At 40.2% G+C, this 18,431-nt stretch overlaps 4 protein-coding genes and 1 non-coding gene across 6 annotated transcripts; 4 read left to right on the top strand and 1 right to left on the bottom strand.

Moving 5' to 3' along the window:
• The first annotated feature begins 735 nt into the window (after window positions 1–735).
• Window positions 736–2,640, top strand: LOC104419633 (SKP1-like protein 1B). The gene is made up of 2 exons (XM_010031348.3): window positions 736–1,214; window positions 2,208–2,640. Exons 1-2 carry the CDS (start codon window positions 921–923, stop codon window positions 2,379–2,381), a joined length of 468 nt encoding a protein of 155 aa, XP_010029650.2. The 5' UTR covers window positions 736–920; the 3' UTR covers window positions 2,382–2,640.
• A 3,186-nt stretch (window positions 2,641–5,826) lies between these two features.
• On the top strand, window positions 5,827–7,716 carry LOC104419632 (SKP1-like protein 1B). The gene is made up of 2 exons (XM_010031347.3): window positions 5,827–6,317; window positions 7,336–7,716. The coding sequence occupies exons 1-2, from the start codon at window positions 6,024–6,026 to the stop codon at window positions 7,507–7,509; spliced, it is 468 nt and encodes a 155-aa protein (XP_010029649.1). The 5' UTR covers window positions 5,827–6,023; the 3' UTR covers window positions 7,510–7,716.
• Window positions 7,717–9,481: 1,765 nt separating this feature from the next.
• On the top strand, window positions 9,482–10,338 carry LOC104420786 (SKP1-like protein 1B). The gene has a single exon (XM_010032567.3). It carries the CDS (start codon window positions 9,727–9,729, stop codon window positions 10,048–10,050), a length of 324 nt encoding a protein of 107 aa, XP_010030869.3. The 5' UTR covers window positions 9,482–9,726; the 3' UTR covers window positions 10,051–10,338.
• Window positions 10,339–10,433: 95 nt separating this feature from the next.
• On the top strand, window positions 10,434–12,960 carry LOC104419631 (SKP1-like protein 1B). 2 transcript variants are annotated; one of them, XM_010031345.3, is made up of 2 exons: window positions 10,434–10,912; window positions 12,533–12,960. In XM_010031345.3, exons 1-2 carry the CDS (start codon window positions 10,619–10,621, stop codon window positions 12,704–12,706), a joined length of 468 nt encoding a protein of 155 aa, XP_010029647.1. In that variant the 5' UTR covers window positions 10,434–10,618; the 3' UTR covers window positions 12,707–12,960. The 2 variants fall into 2 exon arrangements, with proteins under 2 accessions (XP_010029647.1, XP_010029648.1); XM_010031346.3 differs by having other exon boundaries at window positions 10,447–10,879.
• Window positions 12,961–13,911: 951 nt separating this feature from the next.
• On the bottom strand, window positions 13,912–13,983 carry TRNAE-UUC. The gene has a single exon. It is a non-coding gene; the product is annotated as a tRNA-Glu (tRNA).
• Window positions 13,984–18,431: the final 4,448 nt, after the last annotated feature.

Raw genomic sequence — 18,431 nt, 5'->3', positions numbered from 1 at the left:
TATCTGACACAAATCTATATTCAACACATACTCGACTTGATTTATGTTGTTAAATCATTCAATCTATATCCAACACATACTTGACTTGATTTATGTTGTTAAATCATTTTTCTATTTAAAAAATTGATATCAAAATTGAGGTGAGCACGGAATGAGCGAGGGGAGTGAAGAATTAGAATCATATGAATGGGATGGGTTGGCATTTAAATAAGTTATGAATATTCTCGATAATTTTGTGGGCTTTACTATTTTAAACCCATTAATAATCGATTTACTAAACTCAACTTATCAAGTACAGGGTAAGAAATAGGTCAATGATTCGTTTTGACTATCCATCGATCGGTCGATTTAGGCACGGATGGGCGATGCCATATACGTGCATCATAGGCATGATGCGTGGGATGGAAGGAAAATTCATCAAAATTCATAATGGGAAATTAAATAAAATCTATACAGATGGCGCCAGATATCCTTTATCAAAACTTTGAGTTTAAAAGTGAGATTTAGATTTGATTTGGATTTTGTTTTTCAAAATCCGTAACCCCAAAAAGAAAAGAAAGTTACACTAAATCTCTAAAAAGGAAAAAGAACTGCACAATAGATTACCGGTAAATAAAAACGCATCGAAAAATCTAAATAGAAAATGAAATAAAATTTAGCAAAAGGTCTAACATCCTTTTTCGAAACTCCAAGCGAATCGAATTGAATTTCCGGGTCGGATATACGCGTGTTCGCGTCACCGACGTACGGCCCCAATAAACTTCCCGACACGTTTCGACCGCTCGATTTCGAGAAGAGAGGGAGAAAAAGCGACAGGGCCTAGAGCGAAATCCGGTCGCCGATTCTTGGCGCGGAGAGGGAAGGGAGGACGATCTTCTGCCGGTGCCGGCGAGGAATCCGTTTGGGAAGCAGCGGGAGAGATGGCGACGTCGAGGAAGGTAACGCTGCTGAGCTCCGACGGGGAGTCGTTCGAGGTGGAGCAGTCGGTGGCGGTGGAGTCGATAACGATCAAGGACAGTATCGAGGAAGGCGGCGCCGGCAACGCGATCCCGGTGCCCAATGTGAACAGCAAGATCCTGGCCAAGGTGATCGAGTACTGCAAGAAGCACGTCGAGTCCGCCAAGGCCGAGGATCGCGTCGACGACGAGGACCTCGTGGCCTGGGACGCCGATTTCGTCGAGGTCGACCGGGCCACCCTGTTTGACCTCATCCGGGTCGGTTGATTCCCTCCCCATCTTTCCCTTGTTGCTTTTTTTGGCTTCATTTTGTTTTCGGGGGCCTTCGGTCGGCCGGAGAATCTGCGATTCTTTGCTTTTTTCAAGTGGGGAAACTCTCTGTGAGAAGCACTTTCAAAGATCCTCTGTTTTTATCTTCCTTATGGGAACACTTCTACCTTTGAAGTTGTAATATTATTACATTTCAATGAGCTATTAGGAGCACTACCATCTCTATTAACTGCTTTTCACAGTGCATTTGAGTCATATATCATCTTTGAAATGGCACAATGCTCCTTTAAACGACATGTTGAAGTCTTCTAGTAGCATCGTCAACATGAAGTGCCTTTCTAGTTTTCTCAAATTGAATTTAGCGATTGTGTAATTATCCATGGAACTAGCTTCAGTTGGTGGAGCTGCATTTGATATGCCTTACTTGGACCATGTGCTAAGCTTTCTTAATTTTTTTTTCCCTAATTGTTGTTTTAGCCTTTGAGGCTGGCGTGTGAATATTTCTGTGCTATTAAACATCATGTAGTTTGACGTTCGAGCTAGTTAAGTGGCATGTGCTGTGCCCTGCATCATCTAGGATTATATTATCGAATCATTGATCATTAAAGATAATTGGAAAAGGGGAACCATGTGCAATCTTTTTGTTGGTGAGGAATTAATGCGGGAATTTCGCATTTGGCATAGAAATAGGAAACTTGTGCTTGTCCTGCACCCACGCTACTGCTTAACTTTGTGCGGGAGGGACTAACACAGTGGTGGGGCTTCCAATATGAAGGGAATTGTGGATTCCCAGCCTGGGCAGGGTCTTTGACTTTGGAGAAACCTAAGTGTTCATTTAATATGCCAAGGTCTTGATTGTAAGGGTTTTCTGTTTTTACAAATGGTGAACGTGATGCGGCATGGCCAACTCTTTTTTGGTAATAAGCTGTTTCAATTAGTTGTTACTCAGTCTGACGCATGTATGAATTTGTGTCTAATCAGGCTGCAAACTTTCTGAACATCAAGAGCTTGTTGGACCTAACATGCCAGACAGTGGCTGACATGATCAAACGCATGACCCCTGAGGAGCAACGCAAGACCTTCAGCATCAGGAATGACTTCACCCCAGAGGAGGAGGAAGAGGTGCGGCGGGAGAACCAGTGGGCATTCGAATGATATGTCTTAAGTCTCCTCCTGAACCTATGGAGATGGTTTGTGTTTTATTTTGCCGTGTCATTCTTTTAGTCGTTGAAACATCTAGTATATGACTTTGCTTGGCTCACGAATGTAGATAGCGGTTCGTTATGGTGGCATTGTTGGTTGGCTGGATCCTGCTTTTGGACTTCAGCTCCCTTTTAATGTTACTAAGATTATCCTGTCTGATGATGGCCCTATTGATTTGATTATTATAATTTATATGCATTTGAACCTTGAATTGGTCGATTGGGGTTGGCTGTGTTGCCCCCGTGTCGAATGAGCCACCGGATGGAACACAATAAAACGATTGGGGATACGGATCCTATACCATCCATGAAGGTGGTTCAGGGATTGGGATGAACCTGCAACGTCATGTGCTATCGCCAGTGCTATCGCCAGTGTTGGGAAAATTGAACGCCGTCCGTCTATCATCTACACAGGCATTTCATTTTCAGGTCCTAGACATGCATTTCATTTTCAGGTCGATTTAATGCATGAGTTATGAGTATTGCAGATTAAGCGGTTGAATGTTTTTTAGTCAAAAGAAATTTTCATTCTTTACTAAAATAATCACTAAAATAATACATGCAAGGATTTTCATTCATTACTAAAATAATCACTAAAATAATACATGCAAGGATCTATGAGAAATCTCAAAAGTTATCATAACAAGATAAATTCATAGAACTTCAAAATAAACCAAAAATCAGTAATTATATGCTCGTTTTTAATGAATAAATTTATAACTGTATCTGGGCAAAATGATCAACAATCAATTACTAAATCACATATTATCATTAATGATGAGCACATGTCGAGATCTCCAACTATAGGTGTGACTTTACATTTCGGCAATGTGCCCCTAAGATTTGTGTCTCTAATACTATTACTGTACAGAGGCAACATAAACATATTGAAGAAGCTTGGATTTCAAACCTATGAGTACGAGATGCCAAAGTTTTTAAACAAAAATACTTTAAATCATAGAGTTAATATCAAAGGTGCTGTGAACACCATTAAAGCTCACAGATATAAAATCATGAGAGTAAGGAAAGAAAATAAGTAAAAATAAAGGAATAGCAACTCAAAGGGGGAGATTGAGGTCAAATCCCTCCCCAGAAGTTGAAGAGAAAAAAAAAAAAAAAAGGCTAAACTCAGAGAGGGGGAGAGAGGGATTGAATTGTCGACGTTATTGACTAAAATGAGAAAAAGGACCTCAAATGTATGAGAGAGTTTTCACTTTTCAGATGGAAAAGTTTCGTCTTTCTTGCCATGGAGGTTGACACATGAATGGGTTGGTGTTTAAATAAGTTATGAATATTCTCGATGATGTTGTGGGCTTTACTATTTTAAATCCATTGATAATCAATTTACTAAACTCAACTTATCAAGTACGGGTTAAGAAATAGGTCTATAATCAATTTTGACTATCTATCGATTGGTCGATTTGGGCATAGACGGGCGGGCCTATATACGCGCATCATGCATGGCATGATTCGCGGGATGGAAGGAAAATCCATCAAAACTCATAATGAGAAATTAAATAAAATCTAAAAAAGATGGCACATATATTATTTATCAAAGCTTTGAGTTCTAAGGGTGAGATTTAGATTTGATTTGGATTTTGTTTTTCAAAATCCGGAAACCCCAAAAAGAAAAGAAAGCTACACTCTCCATTCGTTTCGTAGAAAATGTGGCGTTTCTGGAAAATATTTTCTAGAATAATGTAATTATTTTCCGGTGTTTGGATGAAACATGAAAATGAAGTGGAAAATATTTTTCGATGTTTGGTAAGGAAAATATTTTCCTTCATATCTCTTTTTCATTTATTTTATTTTTAAAAATGGATTTTTCATATTTTTAAAAATTGATTTTAATTATTTATAATTTTTAAAATATATTATTAATTTTTTTAATTTTTAATTTTCTTTTCGTTTTTCTTTGTTTTCCATCTCCTTCTTTCTTGGTTGGTCGTCAGCCACAACAATAGCTCGTGACCGGCCATCGGCATGCCTTGAGCTTGTCGATGAGCATGAAGCTTGCCTCTCATCAGATTGGTGAGCGCAAGCGTTGAGCTCGAGGCTCACCAGATTGGCAAGCGCAAGCTTGAGATCGACGGGCTCGAGATTCGCCTAGCGACGGTTGACAACTAGCCAAGAAAGAAGAAGATGAGAAACAAAGAAAATAAAAAGAAAAAAAGAAATGAAATGAAAAAGAAACAGGAAATTAAAAATAATTTGAATTAAAAAAGAAAAAAATTATTAAAAAATCGAATAAAAAAAGAAAAGAAAAAGAAGAAAGAGGAGGAGAAAGTGAGGATTTGTAGATGTGTGAAATAAGAGAGATTAAGTGAGGAAAATGTTTTTCACTTTTCACTTAACCAAACCTTTTGCATGGGCTCGTCGAGCACTTGTATGGTCTGGGGAGGCTTACTTGTCTTATACTTTTTTTCCTTTCATGAAAAACATTTTCCTTAATGAATCCATTTTCCGTGAATGAACACCAGAAAATCTGAAAAACGTTTTTTTGAAAATTATTTTTTGCGAAACAAATGAAGCCTAAAAACGCCTTGAAAAATCTAAATTAGCAAAAGGTCTAACTTCCTAACTCCAAGCTCGAATGGAATTGAATTTCCGGATATGTTATATATGCCCTTTCGCCTCAGTGATGTATGGCCCTCGATAAACTTCCTGACACATTTCGACCCCTCATTGGTTCGATCCAGGGCGCTACCCCGACCCTGTGCAACACCCGATCAGGGGCTCACCAGATTGGCAAGCGCGAGCTTGAGATCGACTAGCTCGAGATTCGCCTAGTGACGGTTGACAACTAGCCAAGAGAGAAGAAGATGGGAAACAAAGAAAAAAAAAAGAAAAGAAATGGAAAAGAAAAAGGAAATTAAAAATAATTTGAATTAAAAAAAAAAAAAATTATAAAAAAATCGAATAAAAAAAGAAAAGAAAAAGAAGAAAGAGGAGGAGAAAGTGAGGATTTGTAGATGTGTGAAATAAGAGAGATTAAGTGAGGAAAATGTTTTTCACTTTTCAAAATTGAAAAACATTTTCCTTAAAATTAGAAGAATTTTTTTCCTTTTATGAAAAACATTTTATTTAATGAATCCATTTTCCATGAAATGAACGCCAGAAAATCTGAAATTTTTTTTTTTTAAAATTATTTTTTGCGAAACAAATGAAGCTTAAAAACACTTTGAAAAATCTAAATTAGCAAAAGGTCTAACTTCCTAACTCCAAGCCCGAATGGAATTGAATTCCCGGATATGTTATATACGCCCTTTCGCCTCAGCGATGTACGGTCCCCGATAAATTTCCCGACACGTTACGACCCCTCATTGGTCCGATCCAGGGCGCTACCCCGACCCCGGGGGCCCTTTCTCCTCCTTCGATATTAAGCCCTGCCCCCTCCTATGTAAGCCCTGCCCCCTATTATCTGAGTCATCTCTATCCTTCTACAGCACTCGATTTTTCGATTTCGAAGAGAGAGAGAGAGAGAGCGACAGGGCCTAGAGCGAAATCCGGTCGCCGATTCTTGTCGCGGAGAGGGAAGGGAGGACGATCTTCTGCCGGTGCCGGCGAGGAATCCGTTTGGGAAGCAGGGCGAGAGATGGCGACGTCGAGGAAGGTAACGCTGCTGAGCTCCGACGGGGAGTCGTTCGAGGTGGAGCAGTCGGTGGCGGTGGAGTCGATAACGATCAAGGACAGTATCGAGGAAGGCAGCGCCGGCAACCCGATCCCGGTGCCCAAAGTGAACAGCAAGATCCTGGCCAAGGTGATCGAGTACTGCAAGAAGCACGTCGAGTCCGCCAAGGCCGAGGATCGCGTCGACGACGAGGACCTCGTGGCCTGGGACGCCGATTTCGTCAAGGTCGACCAGGCCACCCTGTTTGACCTCATCCGGGTCGGTTGATTCCCTCCCCATCTTTCCCTTGTTGCTTTTTTTGGCTTCATTTTTTTTTCGGGGGTCTTCGGTCGGCCGGAGAATCTGCGATTCTTTGCTTTTTTTCAAGTGGGGAAATTCTCTGTGAGAAGCACTTTCAAAGATCCTCTGTTTTTATTTTCCTTATGGGAACACTTCTACCTTTGAAGTTGTAATATTATTACATTTCAATGAGCTATTAGGAGCACTACCATCTCTATTAACTGCTTTTCACAGTGCATTTGAGTCATATATCATCTTTGAAATGGCACAATGCTCCTTTAAACGACATGTTGAAGTCTTCTAGTAGCATCGTCAACATGAAGTGCCTTTCTATGGTGTACATTTGTTAATATTTTCTCAAATTGAATTTAGCGATTGTGTAGTTATCCATGGAACTAGCTTCAGTTGGTGGAGATGCATTTGATATGCCTTACTTGCACCATGTGCTAAGCTTTCTTAATTTTTTTTTCCCTAATTGCTGTTTTAGCCTTTGAGGCTGGCGTATGATGAATATTTTTGTGCTAGTAAACATCATGTAGTTTGACGTTCAAGCTAGTTAAGTGGCATGTGCTGTGCCCTGCATCATCTAGGATTATATTATTGAATCATTGATCATTGAAGATAATTGGAGAAGGGGAACCGTGTGCAATCTTTTTGTTGGTGAGGAATTAATACGGAAATTTTGCATTTGGCATAGAAATAGGAAACTTGCGCTTGTCCTGCACCCACGCTACTGCTCAACTTTGTGTGGGAGGGACTAACACAGTGGTGGGGCTTCCAATATGAAGGTAATTATGGATTCCCCGCCTGGGCAGGGTCTTTGACTTTGGAGAAACCTAAGTGTTGTTCATTTAATATGCCAAGGTCTTGATTGTAAGGGTTTTCTGTTTTTACAAATGGTGAACGTGATGCGGCATGGCCAACTTTTTTTTGTTAATAAGCTGTTCCAATTAGTTGTTACTCGGTCTGACGCATGTATGAATTTGTGTCTAATCAGGCTGCAAACTTTCTGAACATCAAGAGCTTGTTGGACCTGACATGCCAGACAGTGGCTGACATGATCAAAGGCAAGACCCCTGAGGAGAAACGCAAGACCTTCACTATCAGGAATGACTTCACCCCAGAGGAGGAGGAAGAGGTGCGGCGGGAGAACCAGTGGGCATTTGAATGATATGTCTTTTAAGTCTCCTCCTGAACCTATGGAGATGATTTGTGTTTTATTTTGCTGTGTCAGTCTTTTAGTCGTTGAAACATCTAGTATATGACTTTGCTTGGCTCACGAATGTAGATAGCGGTTCGTTATGGTGGCATTGTTGGTTGGCTGGATCCTGCTTTTGGACTTCAGTTCCCTTTTAATGTTAGTAAGATTATCCTGTCATATGAATGTTGCTACTAATATCTGAAACAATCTATATCCAACACATACTTGACTTGATTTATGTTGTTAAATCATTTTTTATATTTAACTAATATTAAAAAATTAATATCAAAATTGAGGTGAGCACGGAATGAGGGAGGGGAGTGAAGAAAGAGAATCATATAAATGTATTGGTGTTTATTTAAGTTATGAATATTCTCGATGATGTTGTGGGCTTTACTATTTTAAACTCATTGATAATCAATTTACTAAACTCAACTTATCGAGTATGGGTTAAGAAATAGGTCTATGATCCATTTTGACTATCCATCGATTGGTCGATTTGGGCACGGATGGGCGTGGCCATATATGTGCATCATGCGTATAGCATGATGTGTGTATGGAAGGAAAATCCATCAAAACTCATAATGGAAAATTAAATAAAATCTAAAAGGATGGCGCCAGATATCCTTTATCAAAACTTTGAGTTCTCGGCATGAGGTTTAGATTTGATTTGGATTTTTTTTTCAAAATCCTGATACCCCAAAAAGAAAAGAAAGCTACACTAAATCTCTTTAAAAAAGAAAAAGAAAAAGGAAATGCACAAAAGATTATCAATAAATAAAAACGCATCAAAAAATCTATATAGAAAAGGAAATATAATTTAGCAAAAGGTCTATCTTCCTTTTTTGAAACTTCAAGCCCGTATCGAATTGAATTTCCGGATTGGATATACACTTTTTTCGCATCACCGACGTATGGCCCCAATAAACTTCCCGACACGTTTCGACCCCATAATGGTTTGATCCGGGCCTCACATAGAATGATCCTCCTCCCTCACAATAATCGGATGCCTAGGGAACATTGACATTAGACTCGTCAAATGGGTGGTTCATTTGGGTTTGGATTGGGTCAAAAATGGGTTGACCCATATTTGACCCATTTAACTTAGTTTGACTCATATTCATGTAGTATAAATTTAATAATCTGTACATGATCCGATCCATACCCAATTCATACCCGACTCGACCCGTATCGCCAGATTTGGCGAGACTCGAGCTCGCCCAACGCTGACGAGATGGAGTGTTGCTGAGGCTGAGGCCCCACTAGCATTGAGCGAGGTCTGATCTTGTCGATCTAGCGAGGTCTTCATTGGTGAGGTAGAGGCTCGATCTTGCCGATCCGGTGTGACCGAGGCCCCACTCGATATCGATGAGCTCAAGTCTCACCAGATTGGGAGAGGCTCGAGCTTGGCCTGGCCGTTGCCGTGTTGGCCACTGGCTAAGGATGGAGGAAAAAGAAAGAAAAAAGAAAAGAAAATTAAAATATGAAAAATAATTATAATTTAGATTTTTTATAATTTTTTTATAAAGTTAAAGAGGGAAATATTGTGTGGAGCTTGGGTTGGAAATTTAGAAATGAATTCCAAAGTTCTAACTCACTTGATATTTTAAATGAGTCAAAAATGGATTATAAATTCTGACTCATTTTGGATCCATTTAAATCAAACTCACTTTTTGATCCTGGATTTTTAAAAATCTCTAACTCATATAATTTAAATATGAGTCCAAAAATAGATTTATGTCCCATTTAAACACCTTATCGACGTAGAGGTGATGCCTAGTCACCTCCAGGGACTTCTCCTTAGGACATTGTAAAGTAGTTCGTTCTTTATTGCTCGATCTCCGATAGCCGGTGTAGCACATAGAATGATCTAGCGTCCGTGTCGTTCTGTTGATTAGCTTTCTGCATTGCTCATACCGAAAGTTTGTGACCACACGAATGATTATTAGTACTCGATCCCAAGGACCTCCTTCTATATTAAGCCCTGCCCCAACTTCTCTCGATCCTTCTACCGCACTCGATTTTTCGATTTCCTCGCGAGATTCGATTTCGAGAGAGAGAGAGAGAGAAGAAGCGACAGAGCTGAGAGCGAAATCCGCTCGCCGATTCTTCGCGCAGAGGGGGGAAGGGAGGACGATCTTCTGCCGGTGCCGGCGAGGAATCCTTTTGGGAAGCGGGGCGAGAGAGATGGCGACGTCGAGGAAGATAACGCTGCGGAGCTCCGACGGGGAGTCGTTCGAGGTGGAGCAGTCGGTGGCGGAGGAGTCGCAGGTGATCAAGCACGTGATCGAGGACTGCTGCACTGACGACGCGATCCCGCTGCCCAACGTGAACAGCAAGATCCTGGGCATGGTGATCGAGTACTGCAAGAAGCACGTCGAGTCCGCCACGGCCGAGGATCGCGTCAACGACGAGGACCTCAAGGCCTGGGACGCCGAGTTCGTCAAGGTCGACCAGGCCACCCTGTGTGACCTCATCAAAACTCATAATGGGAAACTAAATAAAATCTAAAAAGACGGCAACAGATATCCTTTGTCGAAGCTTTGAGTTTTGATTTGATTTGGGTTTTCTTTTTCAAAATCCGAAAACCCAAAAAAGAAAAGAAAGCTACGCTTAATCTCAAAAAAGAAAAAGAAAAAGAAAAAGAAACTGCACAAAATATTATCAGCAAATAAAAACGCATCGAAAAATCTAAATAAAAAAGGAAATAAAATTTAGCGAACGGATCTATTATACGCCTTTTCGTGTCAGAGACGTACGGCCCCGATGAACTTTTTCGCGACACGTTTCGACCCCTCAATGGTCCGATCCAGGACGCTACCCGCTACCCCCTCGCAGCACTCGACGGGGGGACCTCCTTCTATATTAAGCCCGGCCCCCACTTATCTTGCTTCTTCTTCCGCACTCGATTTTTCGATTTCCTCGCGATATTCGATTTCGAAGATAGAGAGAGAGAGAGAGAGAGAGCGACAGGGGCCTAGAGCGAAATCTGGTCGCCGATTCTTGGTGCAGAGAGGGAAGGGAGGACGATCTTCTGCCGGTGCCAGCGAGGAATCCGTTTGGGGAAGCAGGGCGAGAGATGGCGACGTCGAGGAAGATAACGCTGCGGAGCTCCGACGGGGAGTCGTTCGATGTGGAGCAGTCGGTGGCGGTGGAGTCGCAGACGATCAAGCACATGATCGAGGACGGCTGCGCCGACAACGCGATCCCGCTGCCCAACGTGAACAGCAAGATCCTGGCCAAGGTGATCGAGTACTGCAAGATGCACGTCGAGTCCGCCAAGCCCGAGGATCGCGTCAACGACGAGGAACTCAAGACCTGGGACGTCGATTTCGTCAAGGTCGACCAGGCCACCTTGTTTGACCTGATCCTGGTCTGTTGATTCCCTCCCCCATCTTTCCCTTGTTGCTTTTTTAGGGTTCCTTCTTCTTCTTTTTTTTTTTTTTTTTTTTTTTTGAGTTTCTTCTTTTTCTTTTTCGGGGGCCTTCGTTTGGCAGGAGATTGGCGTGTTGTTCTCGAATTAGGTTTTGTTGGCTTTTTATTTTTATTTTTGGGGGTTTGGTCGAGGGGCTAGGTTTTGCGATTCGGCAATTAGGGTTTCGCTTGTTCTGTTTGACCGATTTTTTGTTTGTGCCGAAAGATCGGATTTTTTTCCATGAGATCGGGAAGTTAGTGGGTGGTCTTGATGAGGGATTCAGGGTTCTCCGTTGAATTTGTCGAATGTGGGTGGCAAAGAGAAGGACTGGGGATGCAATTCCGATTTGAACTAGTCCGGTGCGAGGCCGTGTTCGTGCGAAGTTTGATGTGTTGATTGATGTGCGTGTCATGTGTTCTTGTTCTCTTTTGCTTTCCCTTTTTTCCCCCTTTTGTGCTTGGCAAATAGGATTCTGTTTGCTACAGGACGTCACGCTAAGAGGGATTGGACGGTACACGAGGAGTGGAATTGGATGCTTTCTCTTTTGGTGTGTGCACCCATGGTAGCCTTTGTAAATCAAATCACGCAGGCCGGCCTATATACAATAGGAAACCCTTTTGAGTTTTGGGGAGATGATTTGAATTGACTAAAACGTTAGATTCCTTGCTTTTTTCAAGTGGAGAAAAACTCTGTGAGAAGCACTTCCAAAGATCCTCGTTTTTTTCCTCCTTACGGAAACACTTATACCTTTGAAGTTGCAATATTATTACATTTCAATGAGCTATTAGGAGCACTACCATCTCTATTAACTGCTTTTCACAGTGCATTTGAGTCATGTATCATCTTTGAAATGGCACAATGCTCCTTTAAAAGACATGTTGAAGTCTTCTAGTAGCATTGTCAACATGAAGTGTCTTTCTAGGGTGTACATTTGTTAATGTTTTCTCAAATTGAATTTAGCGATTGTGTAATTATCCATGGAACTAGCTTCAGTTGGTGGAGATGCATTTGATATGCCTTACTTGCGCCATGTGCTAAGCTTTCTTAATTTTTTTTTCCCTAATTGTTGTTTTAGCCTTTGAGGCTGGCGTATGAATATTTTTGTGCTATTAAACATCATGTAGTTTGACGTTCAAGCTAGTTAAGTGGCATGTGCTGTGCCCTGCATCATCTAGGATTATATTATTGAATCATTGATCATTAAAGATAATTGGAGAAGGAGAACCATGTGCAATCTTTTTGTTGGTGAGGAATTAATGCGGAAATCTCGCATTTAGTATAGAAATAGGAAACTTGTGCTTGTCCTGCACCCACGCTACTGCTCAACTTTGTGTGGGAGGGACTAACACAGTGGTGGGGCTTCCAATATGAAGGTAATTGTTGATTCCCAGCCTGGGCAGGGTCTTGACTTTGGAGAAACCTAAGTGTTCATTTAATATGCCAAGGTCTTGATTGTAAGGGTTTTCTGTTTTTACAAATGGTGAACATAATGCGGCATGGCCAACTTTTTTTGTTAACAAAGCTGTTCAAATTAGTTGTTACTGGGTCTGACGCATGTATGAATTTGTGTCTGATTAGTCCGCAAACTATCTGAACATCAAGAGCTTGTTGGACCTGACATGCCAGACAGTGGCTGACATGATCAAAGGCAAGACCCCTGAGGAGATACGCAAGACCTTCAGCATCAGGAATGACTTCACCCCAGAGGAGGAGGAAGAGGTGCGGCGGGAGAACCAGTGGGCGTTCGAATGACATGTCTTTGAAGTCTCCTGAATCTATGGAGATGATTTGTGTTTTATTTTGCTGTATTAGTCTTTTAGTCGTTGAAACATCTAGTATGACTTTGCTTGGCTCAGGGATGTAGATAGCGGTTCGTTATGGTGGCATTGTCGTGGCTGGATTCTGTTTTTGGACTTCAGTTCCCTTTTAATGTTACCAAGATTATCCTGCCTGATGATGGCCCTATTGATTTGATTATTATAATTTGAATGCATTTGAATCTTGAATCGGTCGATTGGGGTTGGCTGTGTTGCCCGTGTTGAATGAGCTACCGGATGGAACATAATCAAACGATTGGGGATACGGATCCTATACCATCCATGAAGGTGGTTCAGGGATTGGGATAAGCCTGCAGCGTCATGTGCCATCGCCGGGGTTGGGAACATTGAACGCTGTCAGGCTATTATCTTTTTTGTCAAAAAAAATTTCCATTCATTACTCAAATTATTATTAAAATAATACATTACAGAATTTATGGGAAATCTCAATAGTTATCATAACAAGATGAATTCATGGAACTTCAAAATAAACAAGAGTCACCATAACAAGACAAATTCATAGAACTTAAAAATAAACAAAAAATCAGTAATTATATGCTTGTCTTTAATGAATAGATTCATAACTGTATCCAACAGTCAATTATTAAATCATATATCATCGTTAATGATGAGCACGCATCGAGATTTCCAACTATAAGTGTGACTTTGCATTTTGGCGATGTGCCCCTAGGATTCGTGTCTCTAATATCATCACTGTACAAGGCAACATAAACATATTGAATAAGTTTATATTTGAAATCTACGAGAGCGAGCCTTTTAGCAAGTGCGAAATGGCAAAATTATTAAATAAAAGCACGTTGAAACATAGAGTTAATATCAAAGCTGCTGTGAACACCATTAAAACTTATACCTACAAAATCAGGAGAGTAAGGAAAGAAAACAAGTAAAAATAAAGGAATAGCAATGAGAAAGGAGGGGGTGATTTAGGTAAAATCCCTTCCCAGAAAGTTGAAGAGACCGAAAAAAAGAAGAGGCTAAACTCAGAGAGGGGAAGAGAGGGATCGAGTTGTTGAAGACATTTGACTAAAATGAGAACGAGAACCTCAAACGTACAAGAGAGAGTTTTCAGACGGAAAAGTTTCTTCTTTCTTCCGACGAAGGTTGACAAGTAAAAAAATATTCCGTTGCCGGGAATCGAACCCGGGTCTCCTGGGTGAAAGCCAGATATCCTAACCGCTGGACGACAACGGATTTGTGCAACGTTGGTACGTCATATTTAATTTGACGGATTCTTTCTTCTTAGGATAATTGCTTTAGCTCAAAATTCAAATTGCTGAGGGGAGAGAGATATTTAGATGATGTCTTGATGTGGCACGGCAATTTAACCAACTAATCGCAAGATATCCATTAATCCCTATACTTTCGTATTGAACTAATTCAAGATCATTTATTCGAAAACAAGATCATGAACTTTTTAAATAGATGCGTTAAAATACATTTCTTCTTTTTTCTTCTTTCTTTTAAATTGCGATTTTCCTTGATTTTTCTCAAGTTTCAAATTCGAAATATCAATCTTGATAGTTGCACGTATCAAGCTTTTGGAGATATAATATCTTCTTTCTGCGTTTGTTGAATTTGGCACGTTCGATGTCATTTTTCTCAATTATTTCAAGGGTTTTTTTTGTCTCCTTTCATCAACTCTTCATATTTCGGAGAGACAAATAAAAAATAAAAAGCTTTCTCGTTTAGACTTAGGAAAGAATCAAGCATCTTGATTTACTTGGTAGATAGACTGAAATTTTCTGACTCATCTCTAATATTATTCCAGAAGAAGAGCCGTCTAACATATAACTAAAAGTTAATAAACTACTGGAGAAAAGGAGAATAATTAGCAATAAAATGCTCAAAAAATAGCATGTTTGTACTTGATTAATTTAATTTAAGCCTACCGTGTTTTTCTTAGTAGTATCAACCCAACAAGGCAACCATCCAGCAACCAAAAGTCATAAATTTTAAGGAAAATAACCAGAATGATCCCTAAACTTGGACTTGTTATATAATATGGTCTTCGAACTTTAATTAGTTCAATGTTGTTCATAAATTGTAGCTCAATGTATGATGTCGTCTCTAAACTTTTAATTTGTTCAATACGATTCTTGAATTTTTGGTACATGTGCAATTTATAATTCATAGAGATTAGATTGAATCCGAGATATAATAATCTAGAGATTAGATTGAATGTTTACCATAAGTTCAAGAATCGTATCAAATAAATTAAAAGTGCAGTGACGACATTGCATATTGGACTTGAAGGGAATTTCTGATTCCCAAAAATCGGATTCAACACTAAATTGAACCCCTAAACTTGTGTGGAAGACGAGCCCGGGAAAAAACACATGCATCACTGATCCTAAGGCACATCACAGAATCGAACATACCTTGTTAGTCACAGATTAAGCACCGACGCTGATATGAGGAAGATAATTTGGCCCTATTCGATCCGATGACGCCAATTCGCCTTGAAGGGAAGATGTGTGTCGCCTTTTTCTTACTGTTTTTCCTTTTGGAAGTGTTTTTGAGGGAGAGAGAGAGAGAGAGAGGAACGTACGTTACTTCAAAAAGGTGCGTTCCTCCCTCTTTATTTCCCCTTATACATGTCCCCTCCAAAAAGAAACGTGTCCCTTCATTATATCCCTTCATCCATAGGCCCTAATCTTGTGGGCTAGGCTTTTAGGCCCAACATGGGCGGACAGGCCAACTTAGGCCCATCACATTAATAATTAAAACCATCATCTCCCACTCACACATGGTGGGCCGAATATGATCCTCTTTACCTCTCTTCAACATTCATACTGGTGAATAATCCGTGCGACCAGATGTTAGGAATATATAGCAGCTCATAATGGGCATCACACTCTGAGTAGATTTAGTATGCAATACCCTAGATTGATCAATCACATTTATATTTTTCTTGATCTCTTTTAAATAATGATATATATATTGTATTCACAATTATGATTATCCAAAAGATAGTCATAATTGATCGACTAGTGAATACAAAAAACTACAATGTGATTCTCCAAATTCGATCTTCTTCTTTCCTTCAAACTCTTAATTTCAGTTCAGCTTACTTTTTCTAGAAATATCCCATTAGATTGAATCAACTCATAACCATTAGCAACATTCTAAGATAGCAAAACACTAAATAGAAATCTTGAGAATAAGTAAGAGTCATAAAGGCACTTAAATTAAGGAACTCTTTTCCTCAAGAGTCTCACACGGCATAAAAGTTGAGATCAAACTTTTTGCCACTCTTATTGATCGTCTCATGCATACTGTCGCGACCAATTTTTTCGGGGTTTGAACCACCTTGGGTTTTGGCTAATGGATTGTTAAGCCTAAACTTAACTCGGGCTCTCCCAAGCCCATACCAATTCGCGACTTAGGTTCAAGTTCTTAACATGCAAATGATTTTCAATCAGAGTCGCCACTAATCTATTTTTGGTGGGTCGATTAGAAACCCAAGTAAAGTAACGGGAGATTTACTTTATTCCTACGGACCGAGAGATTTGGGTACGGGGACTTGGTTACGCTAAATTTCTCTAACGCCCTTTCGGTACCATTTCTTTTATTTTGAAAAATGAAAAAAAAAAAATTGTTTGGCAAGCAATTTGAATTGATTTTAATTCCTTAACATGTGAGGTGGATTAAACGGTGCGCAAACCACCAATTTAACACTCAAGAAACCAAATGAATAAATTCGAGTGACTTACCTCAAAGCAACGAAAGATTCGCAATGTTAAATTAAAATCCACATCAACAACCCTAGATATGGTTTCTAATTAACACATAATTTTTATTTTGTTTTCACTTTTTAATGAAAATCATGCAATATGCAATGCAATATTAACTAAATGACCTAATTCTAATAACATGTAATTTGAATGGGCCTAGCAAAAATACTAAATGACATGCATCTCAATGAATTCTAACCCTAATGACGTGCATATGACAATTTTTCTTTTTCCTAAAAGAATACATTTTTTATCCTAAAAAATAAAGACAAATCAACCTATGGCATTTTTTATTTTTTTATGAAATTCGAAATTAGGTGAAATATGAAAATTACCTAATTAGATTAAGATCCTATTTAATTTGTATTAGGAATTAGGTTGAGCCACATCCTAATTTAAACTAAAATATTATCTTAACCTAAACAATCCTAAAATGCAATATATCTAAAAATGCCTAAACTTATAACAAATTAAGAAAAGATATTATCTAGAATTAAACTAAGTGCAATTTAACCCTAATATGCAATGACATGCAAAATATGCCCTAATTCTACATGACAAGTGTATGATGATTTTTTATTGTGTTTTTATTTAATCTCGAAATTAAGAATTGTCAAATAATTAAACGTGCAACCTAAATTAAAATCTAGCAACCTAAATTGATTTATTTGATTTTTTTTTATTTTTATGAAATTGAAATTAAAATTCCTATTCTAAATATGCAAACCCTAAAACAAGTAATATCCTAACATGCATCTAATCTAAACCGATTTTTATTTCGAGAATTCATGATAAATAGAATGCTTTGCCTAAATATGTAAATAACCCTAAAACACGTGATATTCTATCTCAAACATATCCCAAGATAAATAAAAACAATCGAATTCATTCAAAATTACCCCAAAAGGGACATCACATATCGCTCAAATCAAATGATAATATTTCGCTAGTAAAATCGATACTTTGATCTTAAGCCTTAAAGATCAAAACATCAATTTTAGTCCCGTTTAATTAATTATTTCATCTAAAGCTTTATAGATGAAATAAAAAAACCTGCGCGGTTGCGATTCGGGTGTCACATGAGATTTTCAATTATGCATAAATAGGTATTTCAACCAAAGAAAACAACACATAAAAAGATAACGATAAAAAAACAGAGAAAAACCTAAACTTGCTTAATAAAGTAAAGCAAAAATACCTAGTAAAATTTTTCTTTTCTTTTTTTTTTTAGAAAGAAAAAAAAAATCTTGGCCGCTGGTTTTAGGGCTCCGGTGGGGAAAGAACGCCGGCTAGGGTTCCGGCGAGGGCTCAACAGGAACCGGCAGCGAGCGAGCGGTGAGCGCGTCGGCACGGGGCGGCGTCGCGGACTGAGGAGGGGCGACGAAGCTGGGATCGCGGACCGCGGACCGCGGGTCGTCGGGACGATGGAGGTGCGGTGGAGCGACGGCTTGAGCAGCGGGGGCGGCGTCACGGGCGAAGCTTGGAAGTCGGCGCTTAGATCTGGACCGGCTACCGTCGGGGGCCACGAGCAGCGAACGAGGATGCGGGGCGGCGAGCCGGCTCGGAATCTACTAGGTCACGAGTTGCAGGCGAACCGAGGGCGAGATCAGCGACGGAGCAGCAGATCGGGGAGCTGGGGCACTGCAAGTCGGCGACGGCAGAGACAGCGTCGGGGCGACGCGAGCTTCGGGCGTCGGGGCTGCAGAAGGTGAGCGGCGGCGGCGGAGAGTCGGTTCGGCGCGACCTTCGGGCGTCGGGGTCTGATCTGCGCGTGGTTAGGAGCGGAGCAAAGGCGGCGTCGGATCTGGGTCTTCGTCGAGATGGGCGGGACAGATCTGCAGAGGTGACGGGGGACGCTGTGGCGCGTCGGGGCAGCGCGGACGAAGGCGGCGTCGGGACAGCGAC

This window comes from Eucalyptus grandis, chromosome 9, assembly GCF_016545825.1.
Source record: "Eucalyptus grandis isolate ANBG69807.140 chromosome 9, ASM1654582v1, whole genome shotgun sequence".
Classification (NCBI taxonomy): Eukaryota; Viridiplantae; Streptophyta; class Magnoliopsida; order Myrtales; family Myrtaceae; genus Eucalyptus; species Eucalyptus grandis.
The sequence above is the reverse complement of the archived record's forward strand: the minus strand, read 5'-3'. Positions and strand labels throughout refer to the sequence as shown.

Coding starts and splice junctions, on each gene's coding strand:
- LOC104419633 (XM_010031348.3), top strand. CDS start 921: ATGGCGACGTCGAGGAAGGTAACGCTGCTGAGCTCCGACGGGGAGTCG. Junction 1,215..2,207: donor CCCTGTTTGACCTCATCCGG/GTCGGTTGATTC, acceptor GTGTCTAATCAG/GCTGCAAACTTTCTGAACAT.
- LOC104419632 (XM_010031347.3), top strand. CDS start 6,024: ATGGCGACGTCGAGGAAGGTAACGCTGCTGAGCTCCGACGGGGAGTCG. Junction 6,318..7,335: donor CCCTGTTTGACCTCATCCGG/GTCGGTTGATTC, acceptor GTGTCTAATCAG/GCTGCAAACTTTCTGAACAT.
- LOC104420786 (XM_010032567.3), top strand. CDS start 9,727: ATGGCGACGTCGAGGAAGATAACGCTGCGGAGCTCCGACGGGGAGTCG.
- LOC104419631 (XM_010031345.3), top strand. CDS start 10,619: ATGGCGACGTCGAGGAAGATAACGCTGCGGAGCTCCGACGGGGAGTCG. Junction 10,913..12,532: donor CCTTGTTTGACCTGATCCTG/GTCTGTTGATTC, acceptor GTGTCTGATTAG/TCCGCAAACTATCTGAACAT.